This window comes from Eretmochelys imbricata, chromosome 2 (assembly GCF_965152235.1).
Source record: "Eretmochelys imbricata isolate rEreImb1 chromosome 2, rEreImb1.hap1, whole genome shotgun sequence".
Lineage (NCBI taxonomy): Eukaryota > Metazoa > Chordata > Testudines > Cheloniidae > Eretmochelys > Eretmochelys imbricata.
The window spans coordinates 12,014,526-12,032,534 of record NC_135573.1 but is presented as its reverse complement, the minus strand read 5'-3'; the positions used below and the strand labels follow the sequence as shown (position 1 = coordinate 12,032,534).

The window sequence follows — 18,009 nt, the reverse complement described above, 5'->3', positions numbered from 1 at the left end:
TTTGAAAACTGGTAAATTTCATGTTTTCAAGATGTTTAAATCTGAAATTTCATGGTTTTGTAACCGTGGGCATCCTGATCCAAGAGGGGATTGTGGGGGGAGGTCGCAAACCGGTGGTACGGGGGTCATGGGATTGCCACCCTCACTTCTGTGCTGCCTTCAGAGGGGGTGTGGAGCTATCTGCAGCTGAGAGAGATACACAAGAGCAGCCCTGCAGGGAAAGAACAAGTCCCAGCCCTGCCCGGACTAGCAGCGAGGAGCCCCCTGCTGGGGCGCTCCCAGCAGCAATGGGAAGATCGGATCCAAATCCACAAGCCTCCTCCAGCTGCAGGAACCTCTGGGGCTGCTGCCCAGCCCCAGAGCATGCTGTGGCAGCGGGAGGCACCCGGAGGTGGGTCTGGTCTCACCCCTCCCCCAGAGCAGCTGTGCAGGAGACGGACAAGTCCTGTCGGTCCCCAGCCCAGCCAGAGCTAGGAGCCCCCTTTGCTGGGATGCTCCTAGGAACAAGAGGACATCAGATTTCACGGGGCAGGGGTTATTTCACGGTCTGTGACATGTTTTTCTCGGCCGTGAAATTGGTAGGGCCCTAATCATAACTTGAATAAGCAAAGAGACTAGATAGCCTGGTTTAGAGGTTGTAAATCAATCCTGTCAATAGGCAAGCAAATGAATGTTTGCCTATTGACAGGATTGATTGCACCCACTCCAGCTACCATCCCAACCCAACAGTTCTATGATTCCGGGCCGGACCCACCGAGCCCTTTCTGGTGGTGCTGATGTCACAATGGCAAAGCAATGGTGCAATATAAATTCTGCCATGGTCAGATTGCTGCTGACACGGGGATTAGAGGGGGGTTGCAAACAGTTAGGAGGGCTAGGGTCAAACTGCAAAGGGATCTGGCCAGGTTAAGCCAGGGTGGCTTGTCAGAGTCCTACAATCAGGGAGAATTCTTGAGAGACGTAAGTGGCTGCACACAATGCACTCAAGCAAAGCGATTTTAGCCATGTCTCTTTAACACCATCCTAATATGCTTTTGTCATGTAAAGAAGCACCGTTGCTAATGTGGAGAATGGGGAACCGGAAAGGGTGACGGGCGATAGCCGGGGGAACAATCCCATCTGAAGAAGTCCACAACTTGAGAAAACTTGAGAAACCCTTGTCTAAGATCCTTGTGTGGCATTTAACGCGTCAACGAGCCAAACGTTTTCCCTTTTGACCTTTGCTATTTCTAAAGCCAACTGTCAGCCTCATCTACTACATGGGAAGCACTCATATTTTTTACCGTGTGGGCTCAGTGAAAAAAATGCCATGCCCATTGCCTTTCCTATAAAGGAAGCAACCGAAGTTGAGCATAAATTTATGCACGTGAGGCAAAGCAATGGCTGCAAGATGCGTTAAGTAGCAAGTGTCAGGAGTGTGGGTCTCTTTAATGCTCCAGGGTCTATTACGAACCCACTGGGAAACTTAAAAGACATGGCACAGACATGGGTGGAGGTGGCATATGTAGTCTGCAGCTACACTTATTAGTGAGACACACACATATGCAGCATGATGATCCACTTCTCAATATGGGGCGGGGGGGGAAAGGAGGAGGAAAACTTACAGCGGGGCCTGGGTTTCCAGGAGGTCCCAAGAAGCCAGGCATTCCAGGGTGACCCTGCAGAATCACAAGACAACTATTAGATTAGTCTCAATCCCTTCTTAGAGTCATAGAATCATAGACAATCAGGGCTGGAAGGGACCTCAGGAGGTCATCTAGTTCAACCCCCTGCTCAAAGCAGGACCTAAACCCCAACTAAATCATTCTTCACTCTTCAGTTACCTCCCCCAGATGTTAGGTCAATAAATGGCAGTCATAAGGAAGCTGTGATATAACAGTGAAACGAGTGAACACACAGAAGGGTTGGTCCTCAGGAAATAAGCTATCCTGGGATTACAAACTGAAGCCTAGGCTTGCAAAGCACGCACTTTTACGCTGTAGCTAAGGTCTTTAATATACATAGGCTTTGGAGACTGAATAACTCGTCAAGAAACGTAACAGCAGGCTTGGCATGAGTTGCATATTTTGTATGCAAAGGAAATATTCACTGAGCAATTCTCGCAGTGTTAGCAGTCAGTCGAGAAAGAAGCACAGTTATGTTGCGGATGTACTTTCCCTAAGGCATCTGCTGTTCTATGCGTAGAGGGGCCGGGAGAGGAAGACCGAAAGGCCAAGGCAGAAGGGTGTGCAAAATGAGAGCTGGGCAAAATGTTTAACTTGAAACTTACCGGATTTTGGGGCTTCGTTACTGGACCAAAAACCTGGCCCACTTTCAGAATAAGGTTCATGAAACCTATGGCAAACCTGGGCTTGATTTTGGCCACCATTTGTGTAATTCCCCTCTGTTCCTGCGGGATCCCTGTTCCTTTGGAAAATCCCCAAGTTTCTCCTTCAGACAAGACAGCGGCCTCTCCTTAACTGCTTACCTGTTGCTTACCTCTTTGGATAAGCAGTTTGGGTAGCTAGGGACTCCCTCATAGCATGAACAGCCTGGGGTTTTTCAGGTGCCAGATGAGAGAGAACCGCAACAGTCTAGCAGCAGAACATGGTGGAGCCTTCCGCATCCCAATTCTGAAAAGGCTGCCCACCCCCCATGTCTCACCTGTGCACTAGCCAGGGAAGGAGGCCAAATGCTCAGCCCTTAAAAACCAACAAGGGGCGAAGCAGCCAACTGGACGCCTCCTGGAGATACCAGAGGTGGTGGTGATGGTGGTGGGAATAAAGGCCACATGGCAGCCTACAGACACTCCACAGAAAATGATGATGGTGGCAGGGAGGAGGGGTTTTAAATGGAGGGCATCCTGATGAGGACGGTCCCAGCCCAAGTCTTCTTACCCCCGCCCCTCTGGGAGTTAGGGGTGCTGAGGATCTTTGCCTCTCTCCCCAGTGAGGCCAGGGTAGATGTCTCCAAGGAGGGAGTCACGGTTATATCCTATACGCATATTCCAGTTGCATGACTTGGGAAGCACACTCTTTTACCTGTCCTCCTTTTGGTCCAGTATCCCCAGATGTCCCACGGTCTCCTTTAGTGCCCTGATAACAAACAAAGCCATTGAGAGCCACTAAGGTTTATGACATTCCCAGCTGTAGGCTCCACTTCAGCAAAGCACTTTAGCGTATGCTTAACTTTAAGCATGCATTTAAGTCTCATTGACTCCAATGGGACTTACATATGTGCTTAAAGATAAGCACTTGCTTAAGTGCTTTGTTGAATTGGGGTCTCACGGTCCACCTAACCCACATTTATTTGCCCACACCCCAGAAAAATTTAACAAAACATTGTATGGAAACTACTCAGATTGTGGAGCCCAAAATATGACTTTACCAACATCCCAGCTTATGACTAAATTGCTGGGTGTAGAATTTACAATGTCCCCAACACACAGCATTGTTCATATATAACAACGGTTAGGCAAGTGGGGGAAACCAGTCTGCTGTTTAAAATATGTCTGGATGTATGCCATTGAGAGGAGCAGGAAGGGACTGACTGAGAAAGGACCTGCAGTTCCACTGATCTATACTCTGGGGAGTTCTTGGTGTTTCTACCCCAGAGTGTACCATGCTAGGCTTTCAGAAGAGCAGCACACTCTGGACTTTAAATCCTGGGGAAGCCCTACCATGCATTTTGGAAGGAGTCCCAACAGACTAGCTGGCTATCTTATGGAGTTACTCTCTGTCTGTTATTTTATTTGAGCACCTGCAGACTGTGGGTATGTGCATATATGAACTGAATGCAAACTGGGATATTGACCACCTATTAAATTTAAGGTTGTTCATGTTCATACGGACAATTCAAATCTTATACCATTTTAGTCAAATGCTGAGTCTTCCCACTCCACTCTTCCCTCACACTGCATGACTGAACAGCAGAGAATGGTTATTTCTCAGACTGCTGAGTGTTCACAGCAATTACCTATAACACATACATCTATTTGGGTTACTAGTGGTTTTCTGAGTTTTCTCTCAGAATGTTCTCCCATCTTAACCGCCTGCACTTTTGCTTTTGGTCCTTTATTGCCCTTTCTGTACTTTTCATGGCAAGAAGTAAAATCAGTTTTCTGAATCAGTATAACTCCTTGTTCATTGTAATAACTGCAAATAAAAAGAAATTAAAATAGCAGACACTGCTTGAGACTGGAACCAAGTGCTGGAAGGCAGGTAAGTCTAGGGGGAAACTCCTTATCTCTATTGCAATTGATTTGTTTTGGTTTGTTTCACATTAGGCCATTGTAAATGTTCCAACCGTAACTAAGCACTGACTTTCTGAGCAAACTGATCATGGAGGTTACACAAGGCCAGAGCGCTAAATGTTAAATTACTAGAATCCTTCAGGCATTGCTCGGTGTTTGTCAATAACCCTTGAATATGAGGTTGAGACGTGGTAAATAGCAAAAAGGATAAGCCCTTCTTTCAACGTGTTTCCAAGTAATACTGGGTGCTACAAACTGTGGCCATTTAAAGGAGACTGACAGTTCAGTGCATTGTCAGTGTAGCCCCAGCATACCAAACCATTCATTACATCAAAACCATTCAAGCAAGGAATTTTTCAAGCAGAAAGGAAGGTGCAGGATTTCCAGGGCTGGGGCTCTCCCTCCTGCCTCAGGTGAGCGGATCCAAATTGATAGTAAGGCACCCATCCTGCAGTCTTTGCCTGCACAACGCTCCCATTGAGACCAAATTCTGTGTGGAGGATCAAAACCTAACTGGTCTTTGCAAACAGAGAGACGGGGGTGCTAGATACTATGTTACACTGCTGGGCTGTCCATGGGGAAGCTGTGTGATTCAGGGATGAAATTCAGAAAGGTAGCACAGGGCCTGTCTCCCACTCAAGTCCCACATAAGTTCTCCCCCTCTGCATTCTGATTCAGCCTTTGCTCTACATAAGACTGGAGTCGATCCAGGTGATGTTAATTGAGGAGAATTACTGACCTTTGGACCATCCACCCCTGGAGGTCCTGGGAGACCCCAGGGTCCAGGATCGCCCTACAATAAAGAGGAAAGAGCACTCAATCACACTAATTACTTACAAAATCAGAAAAACACAGTAAGTGATCAGCCACCCATCATGTGCAGAACCAGTAGTTGCAAGGATAAACTTTCAATTCTGCAGCCTAACACAGTTAGGACTCAGTCCAGCTTTCCTGGATGCTCTGAGCCTGTGTGACAAGCTCCTTATTACATATATACAGCAACAGAGGGACCCATGAACACCAAAATGTCTTCTTATTCAAAAGCTGGCTCTTATTCAAAAGACACGCCAGCGACTAGAGGGAGACATACTCATACTCAGGTAGCAAATGTAGTACATATGCATACTGGTGCTAACCCTGGTCAGTCCTGGGATGGGAGACTTCCAAAAAAAAAAAAAGTCGGTGGGATGCAGAGAGTGGTACAGGGATTCAGTCAATGGGACGCTATCCTCTGCATTTGTACAGAACCAATGCCCCAGCACAGTGCCAAGGGGCTCTGTGCTGCCAGAAGTGCTTTGTTTTGGCTAAAATATACAACCACAGTCACGGCTGCTTGTGGCAATTAAACAACCCAGGCCGCTTTCTACAAAAATAAGTGGTTTCTCGGCTGAATTGGAGGGAAACACATTCTGCCTCCCCAGCTAAAGCTGGATATAGCACCTCTCACGTCCTGTCTTACACTATTCCTGTGTTCCTCTCCAATACAGCAGCCCTTCAATGGCCAGGAGGAGTGACTCCCACACGTTTTAAGTGCTTTGGGGTGAGAGGCACTCTGTAAACGGAAGATCTGAAATGACACGAGATGTGCAGAAGCACAATGGACGCACAAAGGCTATCAGTAACTCCACTGACTTCTATGCCAATTTATGTATAATATGCAAACTGAGGGAGAGGGAGAGGGAGCCACGTAGGCCTTGGAGGGAGGACGGGAGAAGGACCTGAGAATCAGGGCACAGGGATGGTTAGAGATGCAGGTTCTTATGGGGTATTGGACATGGCATGTGTGGATTTAGAGTGGAGTCCCACGATTGTTCCCCATTTAGATCCCTACATATTAGGGATCCAGTTCTGCAACCCTTATTCTCAGCGAGTATCATGTATTTACAGGCCCCCACCCTCCCCCTTTTCAAGCCCCTCCTTAAAAATCACTCCCTCGCCCCTTCCCACAGGCTGTCTCCTGACAAACAGAAAATCCATCCAGCTGTCCCTGAGCTACTAGAACTGTACTCCTCTCCTCTGCTCAGCCCCCCTGGTTTGGTTGTTTCTCATCGTCTTCTCTTCCTTTGTGTGTAGCCTCTTCTCTTTGTCTGCAGGCGCCTGGCTGAAACATCCTCTCTGGTTTTAGCAGGCTCTCCCGTTGGATGTATAGGAGGTGCAGGGCAAGAGGGATGGCTGGCTCCTGTATTCTAGGCTGCTCTCAGGGCAGGAGCAAGCCCCAACATAAAGCAGATTCCTAAATTGTTGGAGGGTGGAGTTCTCCATCCACTCCCCCAGCCCCATCACCCTTCCATCTGTCCCCTCCTCCTCCTAAGCTCCTTCAGGCTACCAGAGCAGGGAAAAGGGGCTGTAACAGGAGCTGGGCTTCAGACCTGTCTATGAAGCACGTAGTGCATTGCTCTTACTGTGACTATAAATACAGGCATATTAAAATAAGGCTAAAAACAGTTATCAAAGTGATCCTGAAGCACGAACCTTATTGCAGTTCTCTTACCATTTTCCCATTCAGGCCATCTCTACCCGGAGGTCCTTGGGCACCTCTATCCCCCTTGAAGCCTGGCACTCCAGGGAGCCCCGGGGGGCCAGGTGGGCAGTCGTTACACACATCCTAAAAGAGACAAGGTAACACTGAGAAGAGCATTAGGGATGAGACTGAGGCTCCCTTCCAGTCCCACAGTCGCTCGGTGTGACTTTAGCAAGGCGGTGCTGTGGGCGTACCCACTCGGTCTGTGCTCCACTCAAATCAGGGGTAGGCCACAGAACTGTTGTGGCACCTGAGTAGTTCATAACTCACTATCAAAGTCAGGCTCACAGAATGGGGGGAAAGGCCTATTCTGATGGGGAGAGAGAGAGGAGAAACGTGAAGCAGGAACACACACAAACTATTGTTTCTTCTTCACTTACAGATTCCAAACAGTGTCTTATCCAGCCTCCAAAGCTTGGCTGGGTCAGTGCTTGGAGGGCAGCTGTCCAGGGAAAACCCAGGAGCTGCAGGGAGTTGGGAGCGGCTCCTATTCTGTTCTCTATAGGTTCTTATACCACGCTGGTCACCATAGTATCTGAGCGCCTTCCAGTAGTGCATTGAGTGATATGACTACACATCTGTCACGTGTTGTTTGCTCTCTCATGCAGTGTGGAGTTTTTAACATATAAACCTGTTGCTATGTGTTTATGTTAGAGAAGGCAGGTTAAAGAAAGGTGCCTTGCACTTTTAGCGGAATGTGGTGAGGTTTTTGATGGTCCTTAATTTTGGGGGAGAGTTCGTGCGATAGTCTTCCCACCCCTAGAGAAAGCAGGATAGTCAGTACTGAGCCTATGTTCAGCAGAGTGGTGGCAGGCACTGTGGAATAACAGAGAAGTGAAGCGCTGCCCACTTGTGGTCATGAAAGATCTCTTGGCATTTGTTGCAAAAGCAGATGTGTGCTACAGTGCCCTGGCCAAATTCATCATGGGGAATTACGCTCTGTCTCCCTCAACTGTCCTTTGAAGTGTCAGCTCACTACATTATTCTTTATTTCAAAAAACACCCAGCAAGCATACAGAATTCCAAGCATTTCTGCCTGAGGGTCGGCCTTGTTTCAGTGGTGGGTGAAGTGAGCCCAGTATACAGAGAGGCAGTGCAGTCCAGTGGATAGGCCAGGAGGGCTAGGTTCTATCCCCAGCTGTGCCAGGGATCTGTTGTATGACCTGGGCAATGCACGTTGACTCTCTTTTCCCTGCTATTGCTTGGGTGTCTGTCTGACTTAGAATATAGGCACTTTAGACCAGGGTCTGCTTCCTACTTTGTGTGTGTATGGCCCCTAGAACAATGGGGCTCTGAGCTCAGCTGGGGTCTCCAGGGGTTACCGTAATACAAAACATCTTCATACAGTGCACTCTCTGTAAAGATATTTGGGGTCTTTTGAGAAGAGATGCTGTGTGAATACAAGGTTTCATCTCAAGGTAGTAACTCGAGAGGGCTGCTCTTTTCAGCTCTAAGAAGGAGGCCAGTTAGCAGTTCATTTCTCAGTGCCTCTTAATCAATAGGTAAAGATTTCTTGCCAGGTCCCTAGACTGCTTAAAAATCTCTCTACTGTGCCCATGGCCATCAGCAAAGATTTAGCAGCTGCTCAGTGTCAAATACTGAATCATTTCCCATGAAATCATCTTCATGGACAGCAAAAGCCAACGTACAAACCAACATTTTCAAATGTGGGTGCTTAATGGTAGGCACCTACATCCCCAGTTAGATACCTCATGCAAACGTAGACTGATTTTCAAAAGGCACTGAGCACCTACAGCTCAAACTGACTTAAGCAGGAGACATAGGTGCCCAGCATTTTTAAAAATTGGGCCCCTTTATTTCATAGAATATCAGGGTTGGAAGGGACCTCAGGAAGTCATCTAGTCCAATCCCCTGCTCAAAGCAGGACCAATCCCCAATTTTTGCCCCCGATCCCTAAATGGCCCCCTCAGCTCACAACCCTGGGTTTAGCAGGCCAGTGCTCAAACCACTGAGCTATCCCTTCCCCGATTTAGATGCTTTCAGTGGCGTTTAAAGCCTATCTTTAGGGAATTATGCTTGAAAATATTTGATGCCAGCGCTTCAGAGGGACAGTTCAGGCCCCACTAAAAGTTAGAGCAGCAACCTCGGGGCTGCTCTAACTTACACCAGCTTGTAAGGGCCCTTTGTAGGTCATTACACTGGTGGAGATTACTGGAGTGTATCTAACTCTGGCCATGCCCCCTTTGCGCTCTAACATGTCCCCAGTGGCACCAGCTGACAATGTGACTACGAACTGCAAATTGCTTGCAAATCTGGCTGTTTAGAATATTCAGATGCACATCTGGCACTGACAGTTCAGACACATCTCTGTAACGCAGCATCAGTCATCAAGTTAAAAGCAAAAAACAATCTCATTACAAAGGCAATTTCAGCCTGTACCTTGACTAAGAGATTTATGTCCTCAGGAGAAAGCAGGGAGGAGGCACCCTGTGGAAAGAGAAATCTGTTGTTTAATACAAATTTAAAAAGTAGTTTTATAAAATGAGACACTGAAGGTAAATTTGCATGAAAATTCCCTGTGGTATGGTACTGATTTTCTTTGTACTCTCTGGTGCTCATTGAGTCAAATATGTCTTTGTCAATGGCATTCTACGTTTATTCCAGAATACAGAGAGGGACTGGGCAGTGCATGTGTAGAAGATACAGATTCTGGCATTAGTTTTTATATGCAAATACTAAGAGAATGTTGTAATGAGCTTTTGCTTTCATTTACATATAACATATTCAATTATTTTTACATTGAGCCAAACCTACCACAGATGCTGCTACCATAATCACTCTTCGCTCTTAGTTCTTGTAGCTGTTCTTCCAATTAGAACAGTAAGCAAGTGACATTTAACTGTCACTGTGAAGGATGGGGTATATGGAGGTACTGATATAAAAGGGAGACGAGCAGAATTGTTTGGCATTTAATCTAAAAGTGAAATGACCTACTGGCTTTCCAGGAGGTCCTCTGTCCCCAGGGTTTCCAGGTAAACCCTATGGACAAGGGAAAGAAAAATCTATTAGATTAACACAATAAGACCTTTATTCTATTCCCAGTCCTCAGACACACATACTCACGCCATCCCAGGACACTGCTCATTTGTGCATACTGTCACACAACCCTGCCAGTGTTGGGACAATCACACACACTTCTACAAGATACTACAAGATACTAATGTATCTCAATGTTGGTAACATTTAGAATCTACCTCTCTCCATCCACCTCCATCTCTGACTCACTCACTCTCACTACCCATCCTACCATACTCTGGTGTCACTCTTAATTTCACTTGAGTTACCCCCTGGGCAAATCTGGGTCATCATGTTTTCATGGTCACTTAAGGCACAGGTAATACTTGGTCGAGCTGCAGCAGTTTCAAGGAGAGATGAATGAAGCACTCAAGACTGAGCCCAACTGGAACATTTAAAACTAAGGCCCCCGATCCTGCATCTGAAACTGCAAGATTGGGCCCTGGCAGTTGGTTGCAGCACCGTTGAGTCATCGTTTGTTGGAGCAGTTTGATATGAGTTTTCAGAGAAGGGTGTGTGATAGAGATAGATTGAGATGGACAATTGGCAAGGCACCACTAATATGTCAAATACCTGAGGTCTGGGCCTGGAAGGGAAAGGAAGAAGTTCTATAACATGGAAAGGGATATGCAGGAAGTGCCTCCAGAAGGGCCAGAATCTGGCAGCATTTGAGATCCTCACCCTTGGGGTGCCTGCCACTGCCCCCCCACCCCCTTACTTATCAGTCAGGCCTACATTTGTGTGGAGAAGTGTTCCACAGAAATGTAGGCTGGTTCATTTCAGGCAATTGCAGACCCGGGACATTTGGCTGTGTGAAATCTGGCAACATGACTGTTCTCTCAGCAAGCACAGATCTGAGATGGACATTTTCCAACTTGAGCATGGAAAGCAAGTTCTCTGAGGAGAGGCAGGGCATGGAGGGGCCTGGTCCCTCACCATCCGTCAGCAGAGCTGGTGGGCTGCAGAGGGGAAGGCACACAGCACTCTCCTAGAGCGTGGCCCCGTGGGCACGCTCGCTCTGGGTGCCTTGCAGCACAATGCTTCCTGCCATCCCCAGTTCGGTCAGGGCTGCTCTGTGAGGCACCACTGCGTCCTGTGGCAAGGTCCTGTCCTTTTCCATTGCACACTCCTGGTCTCCACTGCTGTGTATGTTCTGGAGTGACATCAGACTGTATCGGCGATCGCCCCACGAGAGACATCTGGCCTCAGCTGGGGTGGAAGAAATCAGAAGAAATTTCAGTTGCTCTTTTCCTGTGTCTGCATTAACACTGGTGTCCAAAGAAGGGCCCTTCTGAGGCCTCTTGTCTTGCTCAGGCTTATGAATATGAAACCGTGGTAATGAATTTCAGTGGGGAACAGCTGCGGTTCCCAAGGAACTGCAACTTCATTGACTGAGACGTGTGTGAAGGAGAAACTTGTCTTATAATTACTCTTTGGGGAACTCGGGAGATGCTGGCAAGACGGCACGTTGCTTCTTACACTTTGCTTCCTTGAGACAGGCAAAAATCCTGCGATTAAAAGACTGTAGATACTCCTGGAAGACTAAGGTGCTTTACCTTTCAGTTAACTTTACTTCCCTCCTTTAGGCAAGGCTAGCTTTCTCTCTCCCAGGGGGAGCAGGGTGATGGCTGCAGGGGTGGTCAGTGCTCCCAGAGAGCTAGGCGCACTCCACAGGAGAGTACCAGCACTGAGAGAATCTCTGGGTCCCCCAGAAGTAAGGGAAAGTAGGAGAGAATTCATTCCCTCTTTCCCATGGTGGAGTGAGGAGAGCGGGACCACACCTAGAGAAACCCAAGTGTGCAGGAAGAAAATGAGATGTTCCTCTCCAAATCCCCAGGAGGAAGAGAGAAGAGATCCATTCAGAGTCACAGGACGTCTCTTTGGGCCTACCAGGGAACTTCAATGGAGCTACACCCAATGATTGTTACATCAGCCCTTCAATTTTCTGAAGCCATGGCATATATGTTTATGGATCTAGAGATCCTGGGATTGATTTGGGGTCCTACAATGTCACAACACCATGTTAGAGTGACCAGATCGCAAGAGTGAAATATCAGGACATATTGGGTGAGCAGGTAGGGGGGAGCCACGGGTGCACAGCCCCGACCGGAGCCATGAGAGGGGGCGCACAGCCCTAGGAAGCTGCAAGAGGGGTGTACGGCCCCTGCTGCAGCCCAAACCACAAGCCACGGGGCAAGGACTCAAGGACTCATGGCCCCAGCTCCAGCCCCCAGCAGAAGCCACGAGGCCAGGGGCACAGGGCTCCAGCTCCAGCCCCAGGCTGAAGCCACCGGACAGGGGCTCAGGATCCTGGTTGCAAAGTCAAACCCAGTTACAGGCAGGGGTGCGAAGGGCCCCAATTCTAGCTCTGGCTCCAGCCCCAGCCGCAGTCACAGAGGGGAGGCCCCCAGTCCCAGCTTCAGCGTTACACCTGAAAACAACCTGAAAAACCATAATTGCCTGTAGATAACAGGTCACAGTCGGGTTTAATGGGACATTCCCAATCGACTAATTTTCTATTTCACTCCCAAATTTAAAATGTCACCTGAATATCAGGACAACTGGCGTCCCGACTGCACATCGAGCAGATGTCCGCCGCCCGGTGCAATCCCTGCTTGCCAACGTGGGTAAGTGAGCTGGGCAGCAGCTTAGCAGTGCGCAGCCCCGGCCTGCCCTGGGGAGAATCAGTATGTGCAGAGGCAGGTGCCTCTTTCCTTGGCTCTGCCATGGGCTAGGTGGACCAGTCTGCACACACCCTGCTGGACTCAGCCCAGCTGACACTCACCTCGGGGACCTGCCGGCCTCTTCCCAGGAGCCGCCCCAGGTAAGCACTGCCGGGACCCACCTGTGCACCCCCTCCCACCCCTTCAGTTGAGGAGGTGAGCAGCGGGAAGGGTGGGGCCGGCCAGGGGCAATGGGGTACACTGGTCCGCCCGGCATGCTACCAGCTTGCCCCTTCCTGTCGGGGGTGGGCCCATGCTGCTCCACACAGCTCGCCTGCCCAGCACCCCCCGGATCCACTATGCCCTGCACCCCCTGAACCCACTGTGCCCAGAGCCCCCCCGGCCCCCCTCACATATCCTCCACAAATGCACACTGCTGTGCACACCACCACCCCTGCCCAGCGTCCCCCCGCCCACAGCCCCACCACAGCTGCCCAAGACCCCACACAGAACCCCCCACTCGCTAGTTTCCCAATACACCGATTTCTCCTCCCTCCCTCCCTCCCTCCCAGTGCCCTTCCCCACAGCCCCACTACCACAACTAAACAGTGCCCCACACAGACCCCCACTGCCCAGTGCCCTGACACACACAGATCTCCCCCACTGCCCAGCACCCCCAACAGTCCCCCACTGCCTAGCACCCCAAAACACACAAACCTCCCCCACTGCCCAGAGCCCTCCACACCCTCACAGCCCAGCACCCCCCACCCTGACACTCACTCCACCACACCCTGCCCCCTTCCCTGGCCGCGCTCAGTTGCCCTGCTGGGAGGTCTCTGGCTCCTAGGGTCAGAGCGGTGAGGGGGGTCTCCAGACGCTCCACGTGCTGCACTCGCCACGAGCGTGAGCTCCATGACTCCCATTGGCTGGGAAAAGCGCCAATGGGAACTGCCGGAGCGATGGGGCTTGCAGGCGTTGGCAACGCGCACAGAGCCCCTTGCCTCCCTGCCCCAACCCTAAGAGCCAGAGGGACCTGCGGGGGAGGGCGAGGTGGGGAGTCCCGGCGGTGCTTACCTGGGGTGGCTCCCGGGAAGCGTCCAGCAGGGCCCTCTGGCTCGTAGGGTTGGGTCAGGTTGGGTCAGGTCGGGTTGGGTGGGGTGTGGGGGCCGAGGGCTCTCTGCCCGCTGCCAGTGCCTGCAAGCTCTGATTGGGCAGTAGGGAGCCGGTGCAGCACGCGGAGACCCCCTCCACCTCTGTGCCTGGGGCCACCCGCATTGCAGGCTCCTGCTGGTGGATGGACGCTGGGAGCTGCCCCAGGAAGCGCTGCCAGCCCCAGGACTTTGGTGCGCGCAGTAACTCATGGTGAGCAGTCCCCACTATCGGGACAAAGGGCATCCCGACCAATGTGTAGTCAGGACGCGGGACAAATGTCTTAAAATTGGGACTGTCCCGATAATATCGGGACGTCTGGTCACCCTACACCGTGTAGAGAAGGAGAGTTACATGAAGGTGCCAGCTCTTCATGTCCCAATATTATGTCAGCCAGTGATGATGCAGTGTCACCCCCTTTAAGCATATCCAGTGCCCCTTTCCCCCTTCCACCAAGGACTGGTTCCTAGAGCTCAGCACTTGCTGATCAGCAAAGAGCTTCCTCCTCCTTCCCCGGAGGAGTGTTTGTGACACAGCAAGTGTCCACGAGCCAAGGGCAGGGATCAGCTTCCCCCAGAAGACATGTGAAGACCTCCCCATGTTTCTCACCCCGCAGAGCATGCTTTCTGTGACTCACACTCTGGGAAGAGGTAAAACATCATCTCTTTCGCAGGGCAGTGCAACAAAAAGCCATCAGGGACCCTTGGTCCAAGAGTCCTGTTTTCATTAAAGTGTCAGAGAATCAGAGAAATCATAAACCCAAGAAAGTGACTTGCTATCTTGAGGCTTCCCTGGCCAGTGAAGGATTTTCCCCCAACAGTATGCCTTCTCCAGTGTCATTCTAACAGGCTCTTCCCCCACTTCCCATTATTCTTCAGTCTAATAGGTCTTTTAGGTCATTCTACCAGATGTTTGACCTAAATTTTTCTTTGGTTAATTTTGTTCCATCGCTATTAATGATCTCATTGGCCCACCCTAAAAAACCAGCTCCTGGACTGATAAAGACAGGGGGTTTTTTTAAGGTGATATATTGACTGTGGGTAGCCTTTTTAATGACAATGAACACTTAAACTCTCGCTTTCTTTACTTACATCCTGCCCAGTTGGCCCCTGTGGGCCTGGAACACCTGGTAAACCTCGAGGGCCCTGGTAAAATGAGAAGAAATAAACCTGATCAGAAATGTTGGCAGCATGTTTGTACCCCCTCCACCTATTTAGCAGTGGCCAGATTCCTGTCTGCTGCAGAAATGGAACTCCCAGCCCATCAGGTTCCAGAACCCATTTAACTAGCAACACCCAAACTGACTTCCCAGAAAGACTTAATCACACTTGGTGCTAATACAGTATCTTCCATTGAAGGAACTCAAGAAACTTTGCAGCTATCCATAAATTAAGCCTCATAACTTAAGCCCCATGGTGGGGTTGGCGTTATAGCACTTTCACGGGTGTGCACGGTTAGGCAGAGGGTAACTGACTCGCCCAAGGCCATGCTGCAGAGAGGAGAACAGAACCCAGACGTCCTGTCTCCCTGTCCCCTGCGCTAAATGATGAGCACGAGGGGCAAGATTCTGATCTCCCTGTAGCACTATGAATCAGGATTAACTCCACTTGCTACATTTATACCTGTGTCAGCAGAAGTCAGTTTAAGATAGAATTTTATTAATATTGTTATTTTCTGCCAAAAGTCCAGCAAAGCACTTACACACATGCTTAACTTAAAGCATGTGGGTAGTCCCAAAGTTAAGCAGGTGCTTAAGTGCTTTGCTGGATCATGGCCTAAATCTGCATTTCTCAAACTTTAGCAACCCGAGGACCCCCATTTTGATTTTAAAATGTTCAGTGCTCCCCATGCCCCCCACTCAGCCCCAGGCCGCGCCCCCACTTCCCCCCTTCCCCCAAGGCCCCACCCCTGCCCCTCCTCTTCCCAGCCCCTCCCCTGGGCGCGGCCCATCCCCACTCCTCCCCCTCCCTCCCAGCTGTTCTCCGTGGTGCAGGAGGCACTGGGAGGGAGGGGGAGGAGTTGATCAGCAGGGTTGGCGACTGGGGACATGATTCCGCCCCCTCCCCCGAGCATGCCCCGTCCCTGCTCCTACCCCTCCCTCCCAGCACCTCCTGCACACCTCTGAGCAGCTGTTCCCCAGTGTGCTGGGGTTGCTGGGAGGGTGGCAGAGATGTTGAGGGAGGGAGAGAGGGAGGGGGAGGAGTTGATCAGCGTGGCCCGTGGACCCCCTGGAGTACCCTCACGGAGCCCAGTTTGGGAAATGCTGGCCTAAATCATTTAGCTGTATCTTTCCATCATTATCAGGCAAATGGAAAATATAAACACGCCTTAACAAAATCATCAATAAACAATGCGACATTTGACTACATGGCGCTGCCCCTCTGTAAAAGCTGGGTGTAGTTAGCAAGACATACTGTACCAATGGCCCTTTGTCTCCTGCTGGTCCCACAGGGCCCTGCAAACAAACAGCAACAACACATAGATGAAAAGGCCAGCAGAGCCTGAATTTAACATCCTATGTGAGTGATTAGAGAGCAACAGGAGTTTAGACTTAATGGAAAGCATAGGAGGAGCGGTCAGGAAAAGGAACAGAATCAGCTTGGCAGGAGGTCACCCTGAAACAGATGAAGCTAGCAACAAAGAAAGTAAATGAAGGAAGAAGAGTTTAAAGAAAACAAGAACACACAGAGTGCTGTGTCCAACAGTCTTCCAGGCAGCGAGTAACCCCAGGGTATATAAAAGTATAAATGAGCCCAAGGCACAGAGCCCAGTGGGTTCACAGCAGCTGCTCATTTCGGGCTGCAAGGATGCAGATTTACAAGCTGTTTAATCCACCAAACTGCAACCCCCTTGTACCCATGGAGAGGGAGAGAGAGAGAGAGAGAGAAGTCCCCTTACAGTAACCAACATCAAGCACATAGAAACAACTAAGGAAACTTCCATGAGGAAATATCATCATGAGCGAGAGTTCACCCCCATTTCTCCCATGCAGCGCTGTCTCCCTCTCTCCCTGGCAGCTCGGGTAGGATGCACACACGCGACAGGCCAGACTCCGATCTCTTACACCGGTGCAAATCTCAACTCCAGCAACATCAATACTCCAGACTGACAAGCTACCAGTGTAGCTGAGATCAGAATTAATGGAGTGATAGCAGAGAGGAATCTACCACCACGATATTTATGATTAAGAAAAACCAATCCCCTGAGAGAGAGAGAGAGAGACAGATGAAAAGTCAGCATTTTTTTTCTGGAAGCAGAAAGGGAAATAAAAGTCACGGCGGTTCTGGAACTAGTCTCACATCATCACTTTGAGCAAAAGGGCAACACGGAAGCATGTTCCATATCTATATGCATGTCCATGATAACAGACTGGTCGATGGCAATATCATACTTGTCTTTGTTGTGAGCAAGCAGCATAACTCTTTCTGACTTAGGAAAAAACAATGCCCTGAAGTAAGGTGAATGATGTACACAGTTGGGCCAGATTCTGATACTCTTAGTCTCGTCATTCATATTAACAGCTATTGAGGCCAGAAGGAACCATTAGATCATCTAATCTGGTGTCCTGCAAAACATAGGCCATAGAATTTCATCCAGGTACCCCTGGTTTGAGCCCAGTAACTGGGGCCCTGTGTAAATCATAGTTTTTTGCAGGGTGGGGAGGAATTCACGACAAATTCATGATGGCAAAAGTATTACAACTGCATGGAGTTTGCAAGGAATTAATTTTATAAGTAAATTTAGTCAATTTCAAAGATGAAATGAATTATACAAGGAATATTCATTCTGTCCTTGAAACTGAGGACATTTACTTGTAAAATTCACTGCATCCTTGATATTGACTAGCTAAAGTAATGTTGTGTATTAAAGACTTTGTTGCCAGCATCCTTTAAAAAAAATATTTAAAGGATCATGGTTTGGGGGGGTTTTCATGATTTCCATGCTCTCTGTGAAATCATGATTTATGTTGTGCCCTCCCAGTAACTAATAAATAAAAAACAGTAATGGCACACCGGGCTTCACAAAAGCTAATGCATTTTCTTAATTGATAAATTAATTTTAAAATTCTCATTCATGCAATTGAAATTAATTAGCCTGGTGTAATCATAATCAGATTTAAAGTATGAGCACTCATGCCTGAGAGGCTTTCAGCTTACCAAAGGAAAAACAAGCTGTCATTTAGAAATCAAGCAACAGGATTTCATATGTGCCAGAGCTGCAGCAAATCACTAAGCCTCACCAACATACTAGCTAAAATCCTGGCACATCCTGAATAGCGTGTGCCCCTTGGGTAAAGCAGAGGCCATGCTGCAGATCTCATTATGTTTTTACGAGCGAGACTGGGTATTACATGATTGACCTTTTGCCTAATCTTCTCTAAAACAAGAAGTCCCCAGCATGCGAAATGC

The 18,009-nt window shown here is 49.1% G+C and overlaps 1 protein-coding gene across 1 annotated transcript in view; it reads right to left on the bottom strand.

The window, feature by feature from the left end:
• Nucleotides 1–18,009, bottom strand: part of COL22A1 (collagen type XXII alpha 1 chain) — a 296,104-nt gene that overhangs the window by 26,812 nt on the left and 251,283 nt on the right. Inside the window, exons 41-48 of the mRNA XM_077811037.1 lie at nucleotides 16,020–16,055; nucleotides 14,692–14,745; nucleotides 9,708–9,752; nucleotides 9,153–9,200; nucleotides 6,723–6,836; nucleotides 4,971–5,024; nucleotides 3,021–3,074; nucleotides 1,605–1,658 (exon numbers count right to left, since the gene is read on the bottom strand). Coding sequence (XP_077667163.1) covers nucleotides 1,605–1,658; nucleotides 3,021–3,074; nucleotides 4,971–5,024; nucleotides 6,723–6,836; nucleotides 9,153–9,200; nucleotides 9,708–9,752; nucleotides 14,692–14,745; nucleotides 16,020–16,055 — 459 coding nt within the window. The remainder of the gene's footprint in view (nucleotides 1–1,604; nucleotides 1,659–3,020; nucleotides 3,075–4,970; nucleotides 5,025–6,722; nucleotides 6,837–9,152; nucleotides 9,201–9,707; nucleotides 9,753–14,691; nucleotides 14,746–16,019; nucleotides 16,056–18,009) is intronic.